General features: G+C 46.9%; 1 protein-coding gene across 1 annotated transcript in view; it reads right to left on the bottom strand.

Moving 5' to 3' along the window:
* WDR74 (WD repeat domain 74) overlaps positions 1–11,296 on the bottom strand; it is a 97,902-nt gene extending 86,606 nt beyond the window's left edge. The window contains exons 1-4 of the mRNA XM_044270604.1: positions 11,185–11,296; positions 10,997–11,103; positions 10,415–10,536; positions 5,201–5,264 (exon numbers count right to left, since the gene is read on the bottom strand). Of these exons, the coding sequence (XP_044126539.1) occupies positions 5,201–5,264; positions 10,415–10,536; positions 10,997–11,103; positions 11,185–11,242 (351 nt within the window). The 5' untranslated portion in view covers positions 11,243–11,296. The remainder of the gene's footprint in view (positions 1–5,200; positions 5,265–10,414; positions 10,537–10,996; positions 11,104–11,184) is intronic.
* Between the last annotated feature and the right edge of the window lie 6,771 nt (positions 11,297–18,067).

The raw sequence follows: 18,067 nt of genomic DNA, 5'->3' as shown, positions 1-18,067 counted from the left end.
CAACTTTTCCCATTTTTTTATACAAAGTTGGCATTTGACCAAGATATTTATCTCACCCAGCATGGGTATATGTTAAATGACACCCCAAAACACATTGCCCAACTTCTCCTGAGTACAGCGATACCAGATGTGTCACACATTTTTGCAGCCTAGGTGGGCAAAGGGGCACATATTCCAAAATGCACCTTTAGGATTTCACCGGCCATTTTTTACAGATTTTGATTTAAAACTACTTCTCACACATTTGGGCCCCTAAATTGCCAGGGCAGTATAACTACCTCACAAGTGACCCCATTTTGGAAAGAAGACACCCCAAGGTATTCCGTGAGGGGCATGGCCAGTTCCTGGAATTTTTAATTTTTTGTCACAAGTTAGTGGAATATGAGACTTTGTAAGAAAAAAAAAAAAAAAAAAAAAAAAATCATAATTTTCCGCTAACTTGTGACAAAAAATAAAAAATTCTAGGAACTCGCCGTGCCCCTCACGGAATACCATGGGGTGTCTTCTTTCCAAAATGGGGTCACTTGTGGGGTAGTTATACTGTCCTGGCATTCTAGGGGCCCTAATGTGTGAGAAGTAGTTTGAAATCAAAATGTGTAAAAAAATGACCTGTGAAATCCGAAAGGTGCTCTTTGGAATGTGTGCCCCTTTGCCCACCTAGGCGGCAAAAAAGTGTCACACATGTGGTATCGCCGTACTCAGGAGAAGTTGGGGAATGTGTTTTGGGGTGTCATTTTACATATAACCATGCTGGGTGAGAGAAATATCTCTGCAAAAGACAACTTTTCCCTTTTTTTTTTTATACAAAGTTGGCATTTGACCAAGATATTTCTCTCACCCAGCATGGGTATATGTAAAATGACACCCCAAAACACATTCCCCAACTTCTGAGTACGGCGATACCAGATGTGTGACACTTTTTTGCAGCCTAGATGTGCAAAGGGGCCCAAATTCCTTTTAGGGGGGCATTTTTTAGACATTTGGATCCCAGACTTCTTCTCACGGTTTCAGGCCCCTAAAATGCCAGGGCAGTATAAATACCCCACATGTGACCCCATTTTGGAAAGAAGACACCCCAAGGTATTCAATGAGGGGCATGGCGAGTTCATAGAATTTTTTTTTTTGGGCACAAGTTAGCGGAAATTATTATATTTTTTTTTTCTCACAAAGTCTCCCTTTCCGCTAACTTGGGACAAAAATGTCAATCTTTCATGGACTCAATATGCCCCTCACGGAATACCTTGGGGTGTCTTCTTTCCGAAATGGGGTCACATGTGGGGTATTTATACTGCCCTGGCTTTTTAGGGGCCCTAAAGAGTGAGAAGAAGTCTGGAATATAAATGTCTAAAAAATGTTACGCATTTGGATTCCGTGAGGGGTATGGTGAGTTCATGTGAGATTTTATTTTTTGACACAAGTTAGTGGAATATGAGACTTTGTAAGAAAAAACAAACAAAAAAATATATATATTTCCGCTAACTTGGGCCAAAAAAAAATGTCTGAATGGAGCCTTACAGGGGGGCGATCAATGACAGGGGGGTGATCAGGGAGTGTATATGGGGTGATCACCCCCCTGTCACTGATCACCCCTCTGTCATTGATCACCCCCCTGTAAGGCTCCATTCAGACGTCCATAAGTTTTTTACGGATCCACGGATACATATATCGGGACCGCAAAACACATACGGACGTCTGAATGGAGCCTTACATGGGGGTGATCAATGACAGGGGGGTGATCAGGGAGTGTATATCGGGTGATCACCCCCCTGTCATTGATCACCCCCCTGTAAGGCTCCATTCAGACGTCCGTATGCGTTTTGCGGATCCGATCCATGGATGCGTGAATCCGTAAAACACATTCAGACGTCCGTATGCGTTTTGCGGATCCGATCCATGGATGTGTGGATCCGTAAAACACATGCAGACGTCTGAATGGAGCCTTACAAGGGGGTGATCAATGACAGGGGGGTGATCAATGACAGGGGGTGATCAGGGAGTGTATATGAGGTGATCACCCCCCTGTAAGGCTCCATTCAGACGTCCGTATACGTTTTACGGATCCGATCCATGGATGCGTGGATCCGTAAAACACATGCAGACGTCTGAATGGAGCCTTACAGGGGGGTGATCAATGACAGGGGGGTGATCAGGAAGTCTATATGGGGTGATCACCCCCCTGTCACTGATCACCCCTCTGTAAGGCTCCATTCAGATGTCCGTATGTGTTTTGCAGATCCGATTCATAGATGCGTGGATCCGTAAAACACATACGGACATCTGAATGGAGCCTTACAGTGGGGTGATCAATGACAGGGGGTGATCAGGGAGTGTATATGGGTGATCACCCGCCTGTCATTGATTCCCCCCCTGTAAGGCTCCATTCAGATGTCCGTATGTGTTTTGCTGATCCGATCCATGTATCCGTGGATCCGTAAAAATCATACGGACGTCTGAATGGAGCCTTACAGGGGGGTGATCAATGACGGAGGTGATCAGGGAGTCTATATTGGTGATCACTCCTCTGTCATTGATCACCCCCCTGTAAGGCTCCATTCAGACGTCCGCATGTGTTTTGCGGATCCGATCCATGTATCAGTGGATCCGTAAAAATCATACGGACGTCTGAATGGAGCCTTACAGGGGGGTGATCAATGACAGGGAAGTGATCAGGAAATCTATATGCGTGATCACCCCCTTGTCATTGATCACCCCCCTGTAAGGCTCCATTCAGACGTCCGCATGTGTTTTGCAGATCCGATCCATGTATCCGTGGATCCGTAAAAATCATACGGACCTCTGAATGGAGCCTTACAGGGGGGTGCTCAATGACAGGGGGGGTGATCAGGGAGTCTATATGGGCTGATCAGTGGTTTATAAAGGGTTAATAAGTGACGGGGGGGGGGGGGGGTGTAGTGTAGTGTAGTGGTGTTTGGTGCTACTTTACTGACCTACCTGAGTCCTCTGGTGGTCGATCCTAACAAAAGGGACCACCAGAGGACCAGGTAGCAGGTATATTAGACGCTGTTATCAAAACAGCGTCTAATATACCTGTTAGGGGTTAAAAAAAATCACATCTCCAGCCTGCCAGCGAGCGATCGCCGCTGGCAGGCTGGAGATCCACTCGCTTACCTTCCGTTCCTGTGAGCGCGCGTGCCTGCGTGCGTTCACAGAAAATCTCGGCTCACGCGAGATGACGCCTATTGGCGTTAGCGTAGCCTGGGAGAGCCGCCGCAATGACGCCTTTCGGCGTTAGCGCGGCGCCAAGTGGTTAAGTAGATTCCTTTCCTTGGCCAAATAGGGATCTTGATGGCACTTTAACACTAAATATAAAGGTCTATTCTCAGTTTCCCTTTAGACTGGAAAGGAGCCAGGGCACAAGTCTCATGTCCGGGTGCGTCACGGTGCATTGCGGCAAACCCACGCAAGTAGGTACGCAATTACAGTCAGTTTCACAGAAGTTCAGGTTTGGGTTCAAGGTTGTGTAGATTGTATTATTTTCCCTTATAACATGGTTATAAGGGAAAATAATAGCATTCTGAATGCAGAATGCATAGTAAAATAGGGCTCGGGGGGTTAAAAAAATAAATACACACACACACACACACACACATATATATATTTATATTTTAACTCACCTTAACCCACTTGTTCGCGCAGCCGGAATCTCTTCCGTCTTCATCTGTGAGGAAAAGGACCTCTGATGATGTCACTACGCTCATCACATTGTCATTCACATGATCCATCACCATGGTGATGGATCACGTGATGAGCCCAGTGACATCACCACAGGTCCTGAAGAAAGAAGACAGAAGAGATGCCGGCTGCGCAAACAAATGGATTAAGGAGAGTTAAAATATTTTAATTTTTTTTTAACCCCTCCAGCCCTATTGTACTATGCATTCTGTTTTCAGAATGCTATTATTTTCCCTTATAACCATGTTATAAGGGAAAATAATAATGATCGGGTCTCCATCCCAATAGTCACCTAGCAACGGTGCGTGAAAAATCGCACCGCATCCGCACTTACTTGCGGATGCTTGCGATTTTCTCGCAACCCCATTCATTTCTATGGGGCCTGCGTTATGTAAAAAATGCACAAAGAGGAGCCTGCTGTGATTTTTCACACAACGCGCAAGTGATGTGTGAAAATCAGCGCTCACGTGCACAGACCCATAGAAATGAATGGGTCCGGATTCAGTGCGGGTGTAATGCGTTCACCTCACGCATTGCACCCGTGCGGAAATCTCGCTCGTGTGAAAGGGGCCTTACCTCTGCTACAAAGGATACATTTAATGAGTTATCAGTCTCAGAAATGGCCAATTAACAGCACCTCAAATTAGAGCCTACATAAATGCATTAAAGAGATCAAGTTCCAGACACATTTCAAATTTAAATTGTTCAGATAACAATGTGAGAATTAGGACTTTATGGTCGAACTGCTGCAAAGAAGCCACTACTGAGGTACAAGAAGAAAATTGCTTGGGCCAAGAAACACCAGCTGTACTTTTGTTCACAACTCAAAATTTGAGATTTCTGGTTCCAAACGCCATGTCATTGTGAGATACAGAAAAGGTGAGTGGATGGTTTCTACTTGTGTGGTTCTCACCGTGAAGCATGGAGGAGATATAATAGGGAGGTTTGGCAGTTGACGCTACAGATTTTTCAAAATTCAAGGCAGACTTAGGGTCCATTCACACATCCGTAGTATGGGTACGGATACGTTCCGCAATGTTGCGGAACGAATCTGGACCCATTCATTCTTTATGGGACCGAAAGAGACGCAGACAGCACACAGTGTGCTCCCCACATCAGCATTTCCAGAGCGAGGCCCCGACCTTCCGATCCGCTGCTCCCGAGAAAAATAGAACATGTCTATTCTTGTCCGCAATTGCAGACAAGAATAGGCAGTTCTATGGGGGTGTCGGCCGGGTGTATTACAGATCCGCAATACACTATGGAGGTGTGAATGGACCCTTAACAAGCAAAAGGGGGCTACTTTGAAGAATATATAAAAAAGAAAATATAAGTCATATTTTGGTTTAACACTTTTTTGTTTACTACTTAATTGCATGTGTCCCTTCATTGTTTATGTTTTTAATGTGAATTTACAATGTAGAAAATCTGAGAAAAAAAAATAAAAATTTGAAAAAGTGTGTCCCAAGTTCTGACAGTACTAAATACTATACACCGTTCAACTCACATTTTCATTTGAGCCTTCTTTCCACACCTTCAAAAGCCCCGACTCCACACAAGTTACAAGAGCACTAAAAAAAAAAAAAAAAAAAAAATATAAGATCAGCAATGCAAAGTATCTATAGTGACCATCGAACAGGTTTGTACGGCTTCCGTAGATCGGCCATATGTTGTTGCTACTTTGGTAGGTAGGCAAGTGCAGTTAAAACAAAGGTTTACAGGGGTATTCTGGCTTCAGAATAGTGATGGCTTCCCCTCATTATAGGCCATACATAGAAGGGTACTTTCACACTTGAGTTGTGAGAAATCCGTATGCAAACATAACATTTGTAGACTGATCCGGATGTGGATCAGTCTGACAAATGCATTGAATTACCGGATCAATCTCTCTGGTGTCATCCGGCATTTAGTTTTCGCATTTTTAAAGGTCTCCGCATGCGCAGATCGGGAAGCCGGATCAGTTTTGCCGGAAAACTTAGTACTGTATCTGGCATTAAGACATTTCAATGGAAATTAATATCAGATCCGGCATTCCAGCAAGTGTTCCAGAATTTTGGCCGCCAGATACTGTAAGAGGGACTGAACTGAAGACATCCTGATGCATACTGAACGGGTTGCTTTTCATTCAGAATGCATTAGGATAAAATTGAAGCGTTTTTCTCCAGTATTGAGCCTCTGTGACAGAACTCAATGTCGGAAAAGAATAACGTTCTTTGAAAAGTCTGCAGCCTCAACGTTTACCTGCACACTGTCTACAGTTTCTTCCCATTTGCTTGAGTGAACAAAACTAATTATAATGTGCTGTCACTAATATATAGACAACGTGCAGGAAAACACTAAAGAGGCTGCAGTGATCGCATAAGCACCACAGCTATTAAACAACATCAATGTGGGTGCTGACAGATTGCCACCGGTCTGACTTTCACAGTCTGTCCTAAGGAAGACAAAATACTTCTTTAATTATCAGCAATGACCCAAGTTAGTCATCAGTAAATTGCACACAATAGTGAAAAACTGCTATGACTGTTTTTTTTATTTTTTTAACAGACGACTGATATGGCTCTGAAATAGCTGTGTGACTATTGTTCTATTCACACAGCCATATACTTAACAGGTCATGAATAATAGTCGGCAAAAAATAGGACATTTCATATTTTGTCCTTTTTCAAAGCCTAATAGCTCCCATACAATTGAAGGACCAATTTTCGGAAAGATATCAGTGAAATAATGTCCATCAAAAACAGACCATTTGGCCGTTTTTTAACATCCTTTTTATTAATTCTTGTTTAAATATAACCTATTGCTGGCACTGTTCCCATTGCCATCCTTCATTACCAAAACTGACCAGAGTTGTAGACTCCTAATACAGTGCCCTCCTGAGCCTCTGCATGAATCCAACACTGAAACTTCAAGCCTTCTTCCAACTCAATATGGCAGCACCATGCAGTGAAACAGGGAGCACCAACAGCTTTGTAGGTTAGAGGCACCGAACCACAGCACAATTTGTTTCATAAGAACTTCGGCACACCAGCTGCTATGAAGCTACAACTCCCAGCATGCAAACATGCTCAGCTGTTCTTCTAATTCCTATAAAAGTGAATGGAGCATTCTGGGAGTTGTAGTCCCAGAACACCTGGAATGCCAGAGCTTGCTGATCCCTGTACTAGATAGATGATAAGTATACCCACTGAGAGGACCACCAGTCACAAGAACAGGCTCCAAGTTCTGAATGAATGGAGCGACAGTCACACATGCACGTTGCCACTCAATTTATCTCCATGAAATTGTAGAAAAAAAACCAAGTGCTGCACTCTGCTTCCCTTTGGCAGCTCCAACGAGTTGAAGAGAGCAGCACTGCACATGTGTGACCACGCTTTATTTACTCTGGGGACTCAGGGACACCATCCTTGTGATCAGTGGGTTCCCAGGAGTCAGATACCTATATAACATATCCTGTGGACTAAGTGATTATAGCAACTGTCTGACTTAGGCTACATGCACACGACCGTATGTGTTTTGCGGTCTGAAATTTGCGGATCTGCAAAAAAAAAAAAAAAACTGATGACGTTCCGTATGGCATCCGTTTTTTTGCCATACGGAAATAATGTAATAATGCCTATCCTTGTCCGCAAACTAGAAAAAAATAGGACATGCACTATTTTTTTTGCGGAGCAACGGAACGAACATACTGATGTGGACAGCACACGGTGTGCTGTCCGCGTTTTTTTGCGGACCCATTGAAATGAATTGGTCCGCATCATATCCGCAAAAAAAAAACAGAATGGACACGGAAACAAAATACGGTCGTGTGCATGAGGCCTTAATGTGCAGCCAAACAGAATGGGGGAATTGTGTTCCTGGTACCGTGGAGATCTTAGCTGTCCTAATGTTTACATCATTATTCAAATCAATATAATGTACAAGTTAAAAAAAATCTCTTCAGTTTTATATTTAAACAGTGTATACAGCGATTCCTTTTAATTACTTAAAGGGAATCTGTCAGCAGCAATCTCCCTATTTCAGCTGCTTGCTTTGGTTGACAGGGCCAGACAGTGGCAAAGCAGCCAGGGAGGGGCTAGTCACAGAAAGGAGTAGAGCTTGGGGGCAAGAAGAGCAACGGTGACTCCTTCATTGCACCAAAGGCCTAATTAGCATATTAAGCAAAACGTATCATAACAAGAGAAAAAGTGTGTTTTAACCCCTTCCTGACATGGCGATTTGCTGTTTTTGCATTTTCATTTTTTACTCCCTGCCTTCCCAGAGCCATAACTTTTTTATTTTCCGTTTACATAGCTGAGGGCTTATTTTTTGTGGGAAAAGGTGTACTTTAGAATGTCACCATTTAATATTGCAGATGATGTAGTGGGAACCTGGAAAAAATTCGCTTGCAGCGTTCGGGTGTCCGCCTGGCCGTGCGGAGGCAAACGGATCCGTCCAGACTTACAATGTAAGTCAATGGGGACGGATCCGTTTGAAGTTGACACAGTATGGCTCAATTTTCAAACGGATCCGTCCCCCATTGACTTTCAATGTAAAGTCAAAACGGATCCGTTTGCACTATCATGAACAAAAAAAAAAAAAGTTTTTTTTTTTTTTGTTCATGTTAATGCAAACTGATCCGTTCTGAACAGATCTAAGCGTTTGCATTATAGGTGCGGATCCGTCTGTGCAGACACCAGACGGATCCGCTCTGAACGCAAGTGTGAAAGTAGCCTTAACTGCGTGGTAAAACTGACCTATTCTCTGGGTCAGTACGATTACGGCGATACCACATTTGTATAATCTTTCTTGTGTTTTAATACTCCTGTGAGCGTAGTAGCCTTCTCTACATTATATAGCGGCTGTGCTTGGTATAGCTGTTCATACCCATTAATTTCTAATGGGTTGAGCAGTACATAGACCATGTAACCGATGAACGCGTCGTCAGTGGCCCAGTAAAAGCTGACAGAAGGACGCAGTGCTACAGCCTTCTCAAACAGCAGATTGGCGGCGGTCCCGGGTGTTGGACTCCCACCAATCAGATACTGATGACATATCCAGAGGCTAGTTCATCAGTTAAAAAAATAAAAATTAGAGATATCTCTATCTCAGAAAACCCCTTTAATGGAACGTCTTCCCTGATCTCAGCCAGTGGGAGGCATTCCTGCCTGAAAAGCATGTGCTTCCGGCCTTTCATATGCCTTGGTCACATTTGACCATGGAATATGAGGGGTTAAACGTCCACGATTACATTACCACCAATTGCAGACATAGGCCCTGGGTAGCAGGTACCTGGCAGCTATGGCGCTTGCTCCACGCCATCTTTTAAGACCCGACATCTGCTATACTATTACAGCGGATGATAGGAAGGGGTTAATCAGGTGAACTGCAGCTGTGTGTCTATCCAAACTGTTTGATATGGAGGTTGCTGGTGACAGAATCCCTTTAATAGTTCATATTTCTAAATGCTGAGTGGAGTTGCAGTGTAAATACATATAATGCAACGTGATAACAATTCTACTGCATCATATAGTGTGTCATAACTGAAAAGTCAACCCAAAAGAATGGAGATAAGGCCGAATGCACACGGCCGTGTTCCGTGGCAGAGAGCGGTCCGTGGTATGCCGGGCTGGATTCCTGTTCAGAGCAGGAGCGCACGGCGTCATTGGTTGCTATGACGCTGTGCGCTTCATGCCGCCGCTTCACTACAGTAATACACTCGTATAGTGTATGACTGTAGTGCAGCAGCGACATGAAGCCGCACGGCGTCACAGCAACCAATGACGCCGTGCGCTCCTGCTCTGAACAGGAATCCAGCCCGGCATACCACGGACCGCTCTCTGCCACGGAACACGGCCGTGTACATTCGGCCTATGTGTGTCCTCCATCTAAGAAAACAGAAGATAATACCTCCAGAACTACTCTGAAAGCTGATCTGACAATCCATATAGTAAAGAGTGGACAATTCTTTTATAGAGTCTTCAAAGAACCAAAAAAATTAAATCAAACAGCTGGGATTGTTAGATCATTTTAAAGGAGTACCCCAAGTTACCACTAAGGTCAGTGATTGGCTGTGGCAATCACGTGGGGTAGTCAGGCATGTCACTGTAGGGGAGCAGAGAGGCGAGAAGTGTGTTTTTATTTAAAAAATAAATAAATCCTGCTACCTAAAATTTTGGAGCCAGAATACAAATTCAAAGGGGTATTTTGGTTGTTAGATGTTATCCCCCATCTACAGGATAAGGAATAACTATTAGATCGGTGGGGGTCCTTCCTCTGGGATCCCGCCAGTCACAAGAATGGGGGCCACGTACCTCCTGCTGCCCCCTGAGTGGCCGCACACATGCCTTACAAGCCTCTCCACTCATTTCAGGGGCGCTGCAGGGGGACGGGGCACCCATTCTCATTATTGGTGGAAGTCTCAACTGTAGGGGGGATAACTTCAAACTACCAGAATACCCCTTTAACACTTAAGTTTGGCAGTTATTTTTTCTTTTAACCACTAAAAAAAATCTTAAATAATTCCAGAAAAAGCTAACCCTAGAGTAAAATGAAGAAGATTTAAAAAAAAAAAAAACACACACACACACACACACACACACACACGCCAGGAGCAAGCAAATAAATAAAAATGCTTACATGACCTATTTCCCACAGACCTTCAGCTAACATCTGGAGTTGCAAAACACGAAGAAAAATGGCAAGAACCGAGTGTAACGAGGCTAATGTTAAGGTCACTCACTTGTCCAGCACTCCGAGACCCCGGAACACACCTTCTCCTCCTCCACACTCGTGAAACTCAGTAAATTTGGATTTTTCAGTGTTGAAGACTCTTACAGTCCCATCCCGGCACCCCAGCAGCACCTGAATAGACATAATTATTATTTATTTTAGGCACTTCTATATTCTGCAGAGCTTTACAGACTGTCCACAATTCAAGCTCCCGGTCACTATGAAACCGTATGAGTACCCGGAGGACACCCACACAAACTCCATGCAGATGCTGCAAGGCACCAGAGCTGACCACTGAGCCACTGCCCTCAGAGGTGAAGCAAACCTCAAACAGTCACCAAAAGGTAATGACAACCAATAGTGGAAGCAACAGTCCTAATAAAGGCCGTCACCCAACTTTACACCACTCAGCCATTCCCTGAGACTGTGCTGCTGCCGGCAGAAGACTGGTGGTACATCGTGTGGAAGCTGGGCTGATGATCACTCGCCATACGTGTCAACAAACTTTATTGGTAACGTACAGCAATTGACGACAGGCAGCACGAAGTCTCCACAGAACACATACAGCGAGTGTGTACACAGACCCCGTTACCTCAGATTCCTGGGGGTCGCCGAAGCACATGGCGGTGACCTCCTGGCCCCGGTTCAGAGAGGAGACCTCGGTGTAGTTAGCCGCCTGCTTCTTCACTAGGTTTATACCTGTAAAAGAAAGCCGGCATGACGAGCCCTCGTACACATAAACCTCAGTAAGTAACGCAAGCTCTCGTCTCTTCTGCTTACCCTTAAGAATTCCTGTTTCGGTACCGACCCACACGTGGTTCCGTGCAGGCGTCGCCATGTTTACCACTCGGCGACGGGAAAAGACACTTCCGCTTAGCCAATTCCTGTCTGACAGACGAGGCTCATGGGAAATGTAGTTCGTGCTGTTCCAGGGGTCCAGGACGGGTCATCTACTGCGAATCTGCATTGGTATTTTGAGGAATCTGAAGGTTTTTTTCTGTTTCTTATTGACATAATATATATATTATTAATAAATTATAACAACTTATATTGCACTGAACTCGAGGCCAAACAAGTTTGTAATTAACTCTGGTTCACTGCTTAGAGGGGTTATCCAATAGTAGTATATACAGGGGCTTAGTTAAAGGCTCATGGCCCCTGGTGCAAGAGTTAAGCTTGGGACTGTTAACACTTTCCAAACAATATTATGAGGTAACAAGCAACTCCTTTTTATCAATGTGCATTAACCCTAAAAGAGGACCCTTAACCCCTTAGGGACCAGGCTCATTTTCACCTTAAAGAGGACCTTTCACCTGTAAAAACAATGTGAACTAAGTATGCTGACATGGAGAGAGGCGCCCAGGGATCTCACTGCACTTATCCCTTGGGAGGTTTTTTTCCTCCCAGGTTGTGAGCTCTGCGCTGTGATTGGCCAGCGCTACAGTGTCACCAGCAGACATCTGAGAAGCTCTGACAGACGTCCTTCAGAACCTCCTCCTTGAGGTTCCTTTTGTTTTGCTTTAATTTTCTCATCTCGTTAGCCTTTCTCAGCTGCCATTTAGTTGCACTGATTGCATCTCTTCCCATACTGCATCACTTAGCGGTTTATACAACTTCCTGGGATGTATGCATGCTGATGCTACTACTGAGTCTTCTACAGATAAGTTTTGTTCATTCATTTGTGTTTTTCTGCTTGCTGGATCCCAGGTGACCCTGACTCCCTCCGTATCAAGTGTAGGGAGCCGGTGGTCGTGTCCCCTCACTATTATAGGGTGGTGTTCAGGTGTTATACAGTCGAGGTACAAGGATATGCGATCATCTGTCATTGAGATTTTTTCGCATAGGCTGATCAGTTAGGGAGAGAGCCAGGTCTGTTTCAGGGCTCTCCCTTTTGTTCCTTAGTTTTGGATCCAGTCAGTCGGATCTTCATTTTGTGTCTTCTAGTTTTCTGTACACCTTCCGTGACATTATAAACCGCCATAACCGTCTCAAGCATGGATCCGGTTTCACTTTTGACTGAACACATGCAGGGTCTTTCATTGGAGGTAGCAGATCTCCGTAAGACTGTTTCTCAGTTTCAGGTGACCGGTTCAGCTTGCGTTCATGGAGTTTGTTCTGAGCCTAAGATCTCGCTCCCGGATACGTTCTCTGGGGGTAGTGAGAATTTTGTTAGTTTTAGAGAGGCTTGCAAACTCAATTTTTGCCTTCTTCCCCATTCCTCTGGTGATGAGGAACGGAGGGTGGGGATCATCATCTCGCTGCTCAGGGATAACGCTCAGTCCTGGGCCTTTTCGCTGCTGGTGGGGGCACGGCCCCTCTGTTCAGTGGATGAACTTTTTTAAGCCCTGGGTCAGATATATGATGACCCAGATCGTATTGCTCTGGCTGAGTCTAGACTACGTCTTTTATGCCAGGGTAAACAGTCCGCAGAGATATACTGTTCAGAATTTCGGAGATGGGCAGCTGATACTGGTTGGAATGATGCTGCACTCCGAAGTCAATTTTGCCATGGTCTTTCAGAGGGATTGAAAGATACATTTGCCTTTCATGAGAGACCTACCTCCTTGGACTCTGCCATGTCTCGGGCCGTTCGTATTGACAGGCGTCTTAGAGAGAGAGAGGAGAATCACTCCTTCCTGTCATACTCAGTCCAAGGACAGTGCGGCGGTCTCATTCAGTGCACAGGGGTCTCAGTCGCTCTCAATTCCCTCTGAGCAGGAGCCCATGCAGCTGGGTTTGCTTGCCTCTGACAATAGAGGATTCAGCTCTCGTAGGAAGGTTTGTTTCTGTTGTGGAGGTATAAATCATTTGGCAAATGTTTGTCCCTCTAGGAGATTCGAGCAGTTTTTTTAGAGTAATAAAGAAACAAAAAGAAAAAAATCCTCTAAAGACGTTCCATCTGTTACTGAAATTGAAGGTTTTCCGTTTGCTTGTAGTTCCCATTTTGTCCTACCTGCCAGGGTGGCGCTAGAGAGCAAGAACATTTTTTGTGAGATTTTTGTAGATAGTGGAGCAGCTGTCAATCTCATTGATAATCAATTTGCTATAACTCATGGTTTCCAGGTATGCACTTTGGGAAAGGATATACCTGTTTTTGCTATTGATTCCGTTCCACTTTCTCATAAATCGTTAAAGGGCATAGTTCACAATATCCGTTTGATTGTGAGTGATACTCATGTTGAGGATGTGTCATGTTTCGTCCTAAGCGGGTTGCCTACTCCTCTAGTGTTGGGGTTACCCTGGCTCACTAAACATAACCCCACCATTGATTGGCAAGCGAGGCAAATAAATGGTTGGAGTGACTTTTGCCGAGAGAATTGCCTTACGACATCTGTTTCAGAGGTTTCTACTAAGACTGTACCATCTTTTATCTCTGAATTTTCGGATGTGTTTTCTGAGAGTGGTGTTCAGGAATTGCCCCCTCACAGAGAGTACGATTGCCCTATTAATCTCATCCCAGGCGCCAAGTTGCCTAAATCTCGTTTATACAATCTCTCCCAACCTGCGTGCTTATATCTCTGAGAGTCTAAGAAAGGGAAACATACGGCCCTCGAAGTCGCCTGTTGCCGCTGGTTTTTTCTTTGTTAAGAAAAAAGATGGTTCTTTAAGACCATGTCTGGATTTCAGGGAGCTGAACAGTATCACAATTCGTGACCCTTATCCGCTTCCTCTGATCCCGGACCTGTTTAACCAGATTGTTGGGGCTAAAGTTTTTTCCAAGTTGGATCTAAGAGGGGCATACAACCTGGTCAGGGTCAGAGAAGGAGACGAATGGAAGACGGCCTTCAATACCCCTGAGGGCCATTTTGAGAATTTGGTTATGCCTTTTGGTTTGATGAATGCTCCAGCCGTCTTTCAGCATTTTGTGAACAGCATTTTTTATCATTTAATGGGGAAATTTGTATTAGTGTATCTAGATGACATTTTTTCTCCTGATTTCAAAACTCATAAGGAACACTTACGTCAGGTCTTGCTCATCCTGCGGGAGAATAAATTGTACGCTAAACTGGAAAAATGTGTGTTTGCGGTTCCAGAAATTCAATTTCTGGGGTTTCTTCTCTCTGCTTCTGGTTTTCGCTTGGCCCTCGAGAAGGTCCGCGCTGTGCTTGAGTGGGAGCTTCCTGAGAATCAGAAGGCGCTGATGCGTTTTTTGGGTTTTGCCAATTATTACAGGAAGTTTATTTTGAATTATTCCTCTGTTGTTAAACCACTCACTGATATGACTAGAAAGGGGGTAGATTTTCCCTCCTGGTCGGTAGAGGGGCGTAAGGCCTTTTCTAATATAAAGAAGAGTTTTGCTTCCGCTCCCATCTTGCTACAACCTGATATTTCTCTACCCTTCATAGTTGAGAGGTTGATGCTTCTGAGGTGGGTGTGGGTGCGGTCTTGTCTCAGGGTCCCTCTCCTGCCAAATGGCGACCGTGTGCCTTTTTCTCGAAGAAACTCCCCTCCGCAGAGAAAAATTACGATGTGGGAGATAGGGAGTTGTTGGCCATCAAGTTAGCTTTTGAGGAATGGCGCCATTGGCTAGAGGGAGCCAGACACCCTATTACCGTGTTTACTGACCATAAGAATCTGGCCTACTTGGAGTCAGCCAAGCGTCTGAACCCGAGACAGGCCAGATGGTCTTTTGTTCTTTTCAAGGTTTAATTTCTCGCCCATTTTCCTTGGGGGACACAGACCTTGGGTATAGCTCAGCTCCCTAGGAGGCGTGACACTAAGTAAAACTGTTAAGCCCCTCCTCCATCAGCTATACCCTCAGCCTGGAGATAGAGGCTACCAGTTTTAGCTTAGTGTCCAAGGAGGCAAGACACTCCCTGCTACTGCAGGGCTGTTTTCTCCTTGTTATTTTTACTTTTTCTTCTAATTTTGTTATTTTATTTTTTCCTAGGGATACCAGAGACGCATTAGACCTCTCTGCTCTCCCGGGGTTGAGCTGCGCCAGTGCCAACTTATCTGCACTGCTGCCTCCCCCACAGAAGCAATAGGAGGATCTGGGCAGCAATGGCTCCCCTACATCCCGCCAGCTAGGGGGTCGCCCGCACGCCAAGCCCCTCTTCCAGCTTCCTGCCACTGCGGTGCCAGTGGCTGAAGGGGCGACCCTGCTGGAAAGGACTGAGGGTGAAGACGTCGGACGGTGAGATGGCTATTCCAGCCCATACCCCGTCCCTATCTGCAGCATCTACCCCTCTGGGTAAGGGGGGCACCCGTGGTCGCTCATTCTGAGCGCTCATCTGCAGGACAATGCAGCACAGCAGCATCCTCAGCACCCCCACGCCGTTCCCCCCCACGCTGCTATCTTTCTCTCCCCCCCCCCTCATTCGGGGCTGACTCCATTTTTTCTCTTCTCTCTCTCCCCCTTCCCGCCGAGACCGGGGGGCGGGGCTTAGCGGTCCCGGCAGGGGGCGGGGCTTACGCGCGCGTCATTTTGGGGGCGGAGCTACGTTCTCCTTCACAGGAGACATTTCAAGCGCTGGAGGGGGCGGAGCTTGTTCCCCGCGCTTTCTGCTGAGGTTTCCCGCGCTTCCTCACTCCTGACAGGAAGCTGGGACACGGTGGGGGACTCTAACCTCCTGTGTACATCGCTCGGCTTCTGTGGGCGCTCTCTGCTGCTCTCTGCTGCTCACTGCTGTTCATTGCTTCTCTGCTGCTGCTGATCTGGGCCATCTCCTGACGTTCTTCTGAGGCACTGGTAGGACAGTTAACCCTCTCCTAACCCTCCTGGTCATAGCTGCTATAACCCTTTGTGGTCTCTATATTAGAGTACAACCACACTTCAGCATGTCAGATCCCACAGGTGCCCCCAAACCCTGGTACCATGCCTGTACCGCCTGTAAGGAACTTTTTCCGCGTGGGCAATCTGAGCCGCATTGCCTTGCATGTCAGGCCCCGGTGCAGGGCCCGCTTCCCGCTGCGCCCCCCGGTGCCTCTGAACCCCCTGACTGGGCTAGGTCTCTGTCTCAGGCGGTGGAAAGCCTTACACACGTAGTGGGCCGTCTCGTGGATAGACCGCCTCTCCCGCAGGCTGCCACAATCCCTGTCGCACCCGCTGGGACTACCGTTTCTGCCGCCCCCACTGGTTCCCTGCCTCCCAGCGAATCTTCCAGGGCCCGGCATACTCAGAAACGTTCAAGGGTTGAGCGCACATCTTCTCCAGATGCTTCGCTCTCTCCGCCATGCGTGCGAGCTCAGTCAAGTCTATCCTCTCAAAGGGATACGCTTTCTGAGGGAGAACTGGCGGATTCGGAGGTGGACATGGACTCAGAGCTTCCGTCCAAATTGGCGTCCGCGGTGGGGCATCTTGTCACTAGCATCCGTGATACCTTTCAGCTACACGATGACCCCCCCAGCTCTGAACAGGCCGGCGTGTCCTTTCTCCGCCCCAAACAGGCCTCCAAGGTTTTTCCCATACACGCTGATTTTTCTTCTGTGGTATCCAAGGCTTGGACTCGGCCTAACGTCCGCTTTATTACACCCAAAAAGCTGGACATTTGTTATCCCTTTCCAGCGGATTCTGTGACCACGTGGACATCCCGCCTAAGGTTGATCCTCCCGTGGCTCGCCTGTCCAAAAGCACTACTATTCCTGTACAGGACGGATCTTCCCTCCAGTCTGTTGAGGACCGTCGTACGGAATCCCTCTCCAAGGCCATATTTACTGCCTCTGGTTCGGCCCTTAGACCGGTCTTTGCCTCCGCCTGGGTTGGCAAAGCGGTCTCTGAATGGAGTTTGCAACTGGAACGGGAGTTAGGGTCGGTCGTCCCTGTTCAGGACCTCCGTTCCTTAGCCCAACTAATTGTTCAGGCCGGAAAATTCGTCTGTGAGGCCTCCCTTGATGCGGGTGCCCTCATTGCCCGTTCCTCTGCCCTGGCAGTTTCTGTCAGGAGGGAACTCTGGCTGAAGGTTTGGGCGGCGGACGCCGCTTCCAAACGCTCTTTGGCCGGCCTACCATTCACGGGTTCCCGCCTGTTCGGAACCCGTCTGGACGAACTTATATCAGAGGCCACGGGTGGGAAGAGTACTCACCTCCCCCAGTCCAGGCCAATGGGCGCCCCCCGTGGTCGCGCTGGTTCGTCCCGTTTTCGGTCCTTTCGCAAGCCCACCGGGTCTAGACCCGCGGCCAGTTCTTCTTCCTCTGGCCCAGCCCAGGATAGACGCAAGAAGCCGTTTTTTCGGACGCAACCTACCTGGCGCAAGTCCCAGCCTGCACGGGCTCCCACAGGCCAGCAGCCCTCTGCCTGAAGGTGCGCCCCCACCCACCCGGGTGGGGGGCCGCCTTCTCCTATTCAGGAACGTATGGCGGGCCCACATCTCAGACGCATGGGCGCTCGAGATTGTATCTTGCGGATACAAAATCGAATTTGCGTCCATTCCGCCAGACCGTTTCTTCCGATCCCGTCCTCCGCGAGATCCCGTACGAGTGGCCGCCTTCTTCGCGGCCATTCACTCTCTAATGGACAAGGGTGTCGTCGCCCCCGTGCCTCCGACGGAAAGGTTCAGGGGGTTCTACTCGAACCTCTTTGTGGTTCCCAAGAAGGAAGGCTCAGTGCGTCCGATCTTGGACCTAAAACGCCTGAACCGTTTTCTCCGACTGCAGAGATTCCGGATGGAGTCTCTCAGGTCCGCAGTGGCCTCCCTGGAAAGAGGGGATTTCATGGCCTCAA

The sequence above is a fragment of the Bufo gargarizans genome, chromosome 10 (assembly GCF_014858855.1).
Source record: "Bufo gargarizans isolate SCDJY-AF-19 chromosome 10, ASM1485885v1, whole genome shotgun sequence".
Classification (NCBI taxonomy): domain Eukaryota; kingdom Metazoa; phylum Chordata; class Amphibia; order Anura; family Bufonidae; genus Bufo; species Bufo gargarizans.
This window is presented reverse-complemented; position numbering and strand designations above follow the sequence as displayed.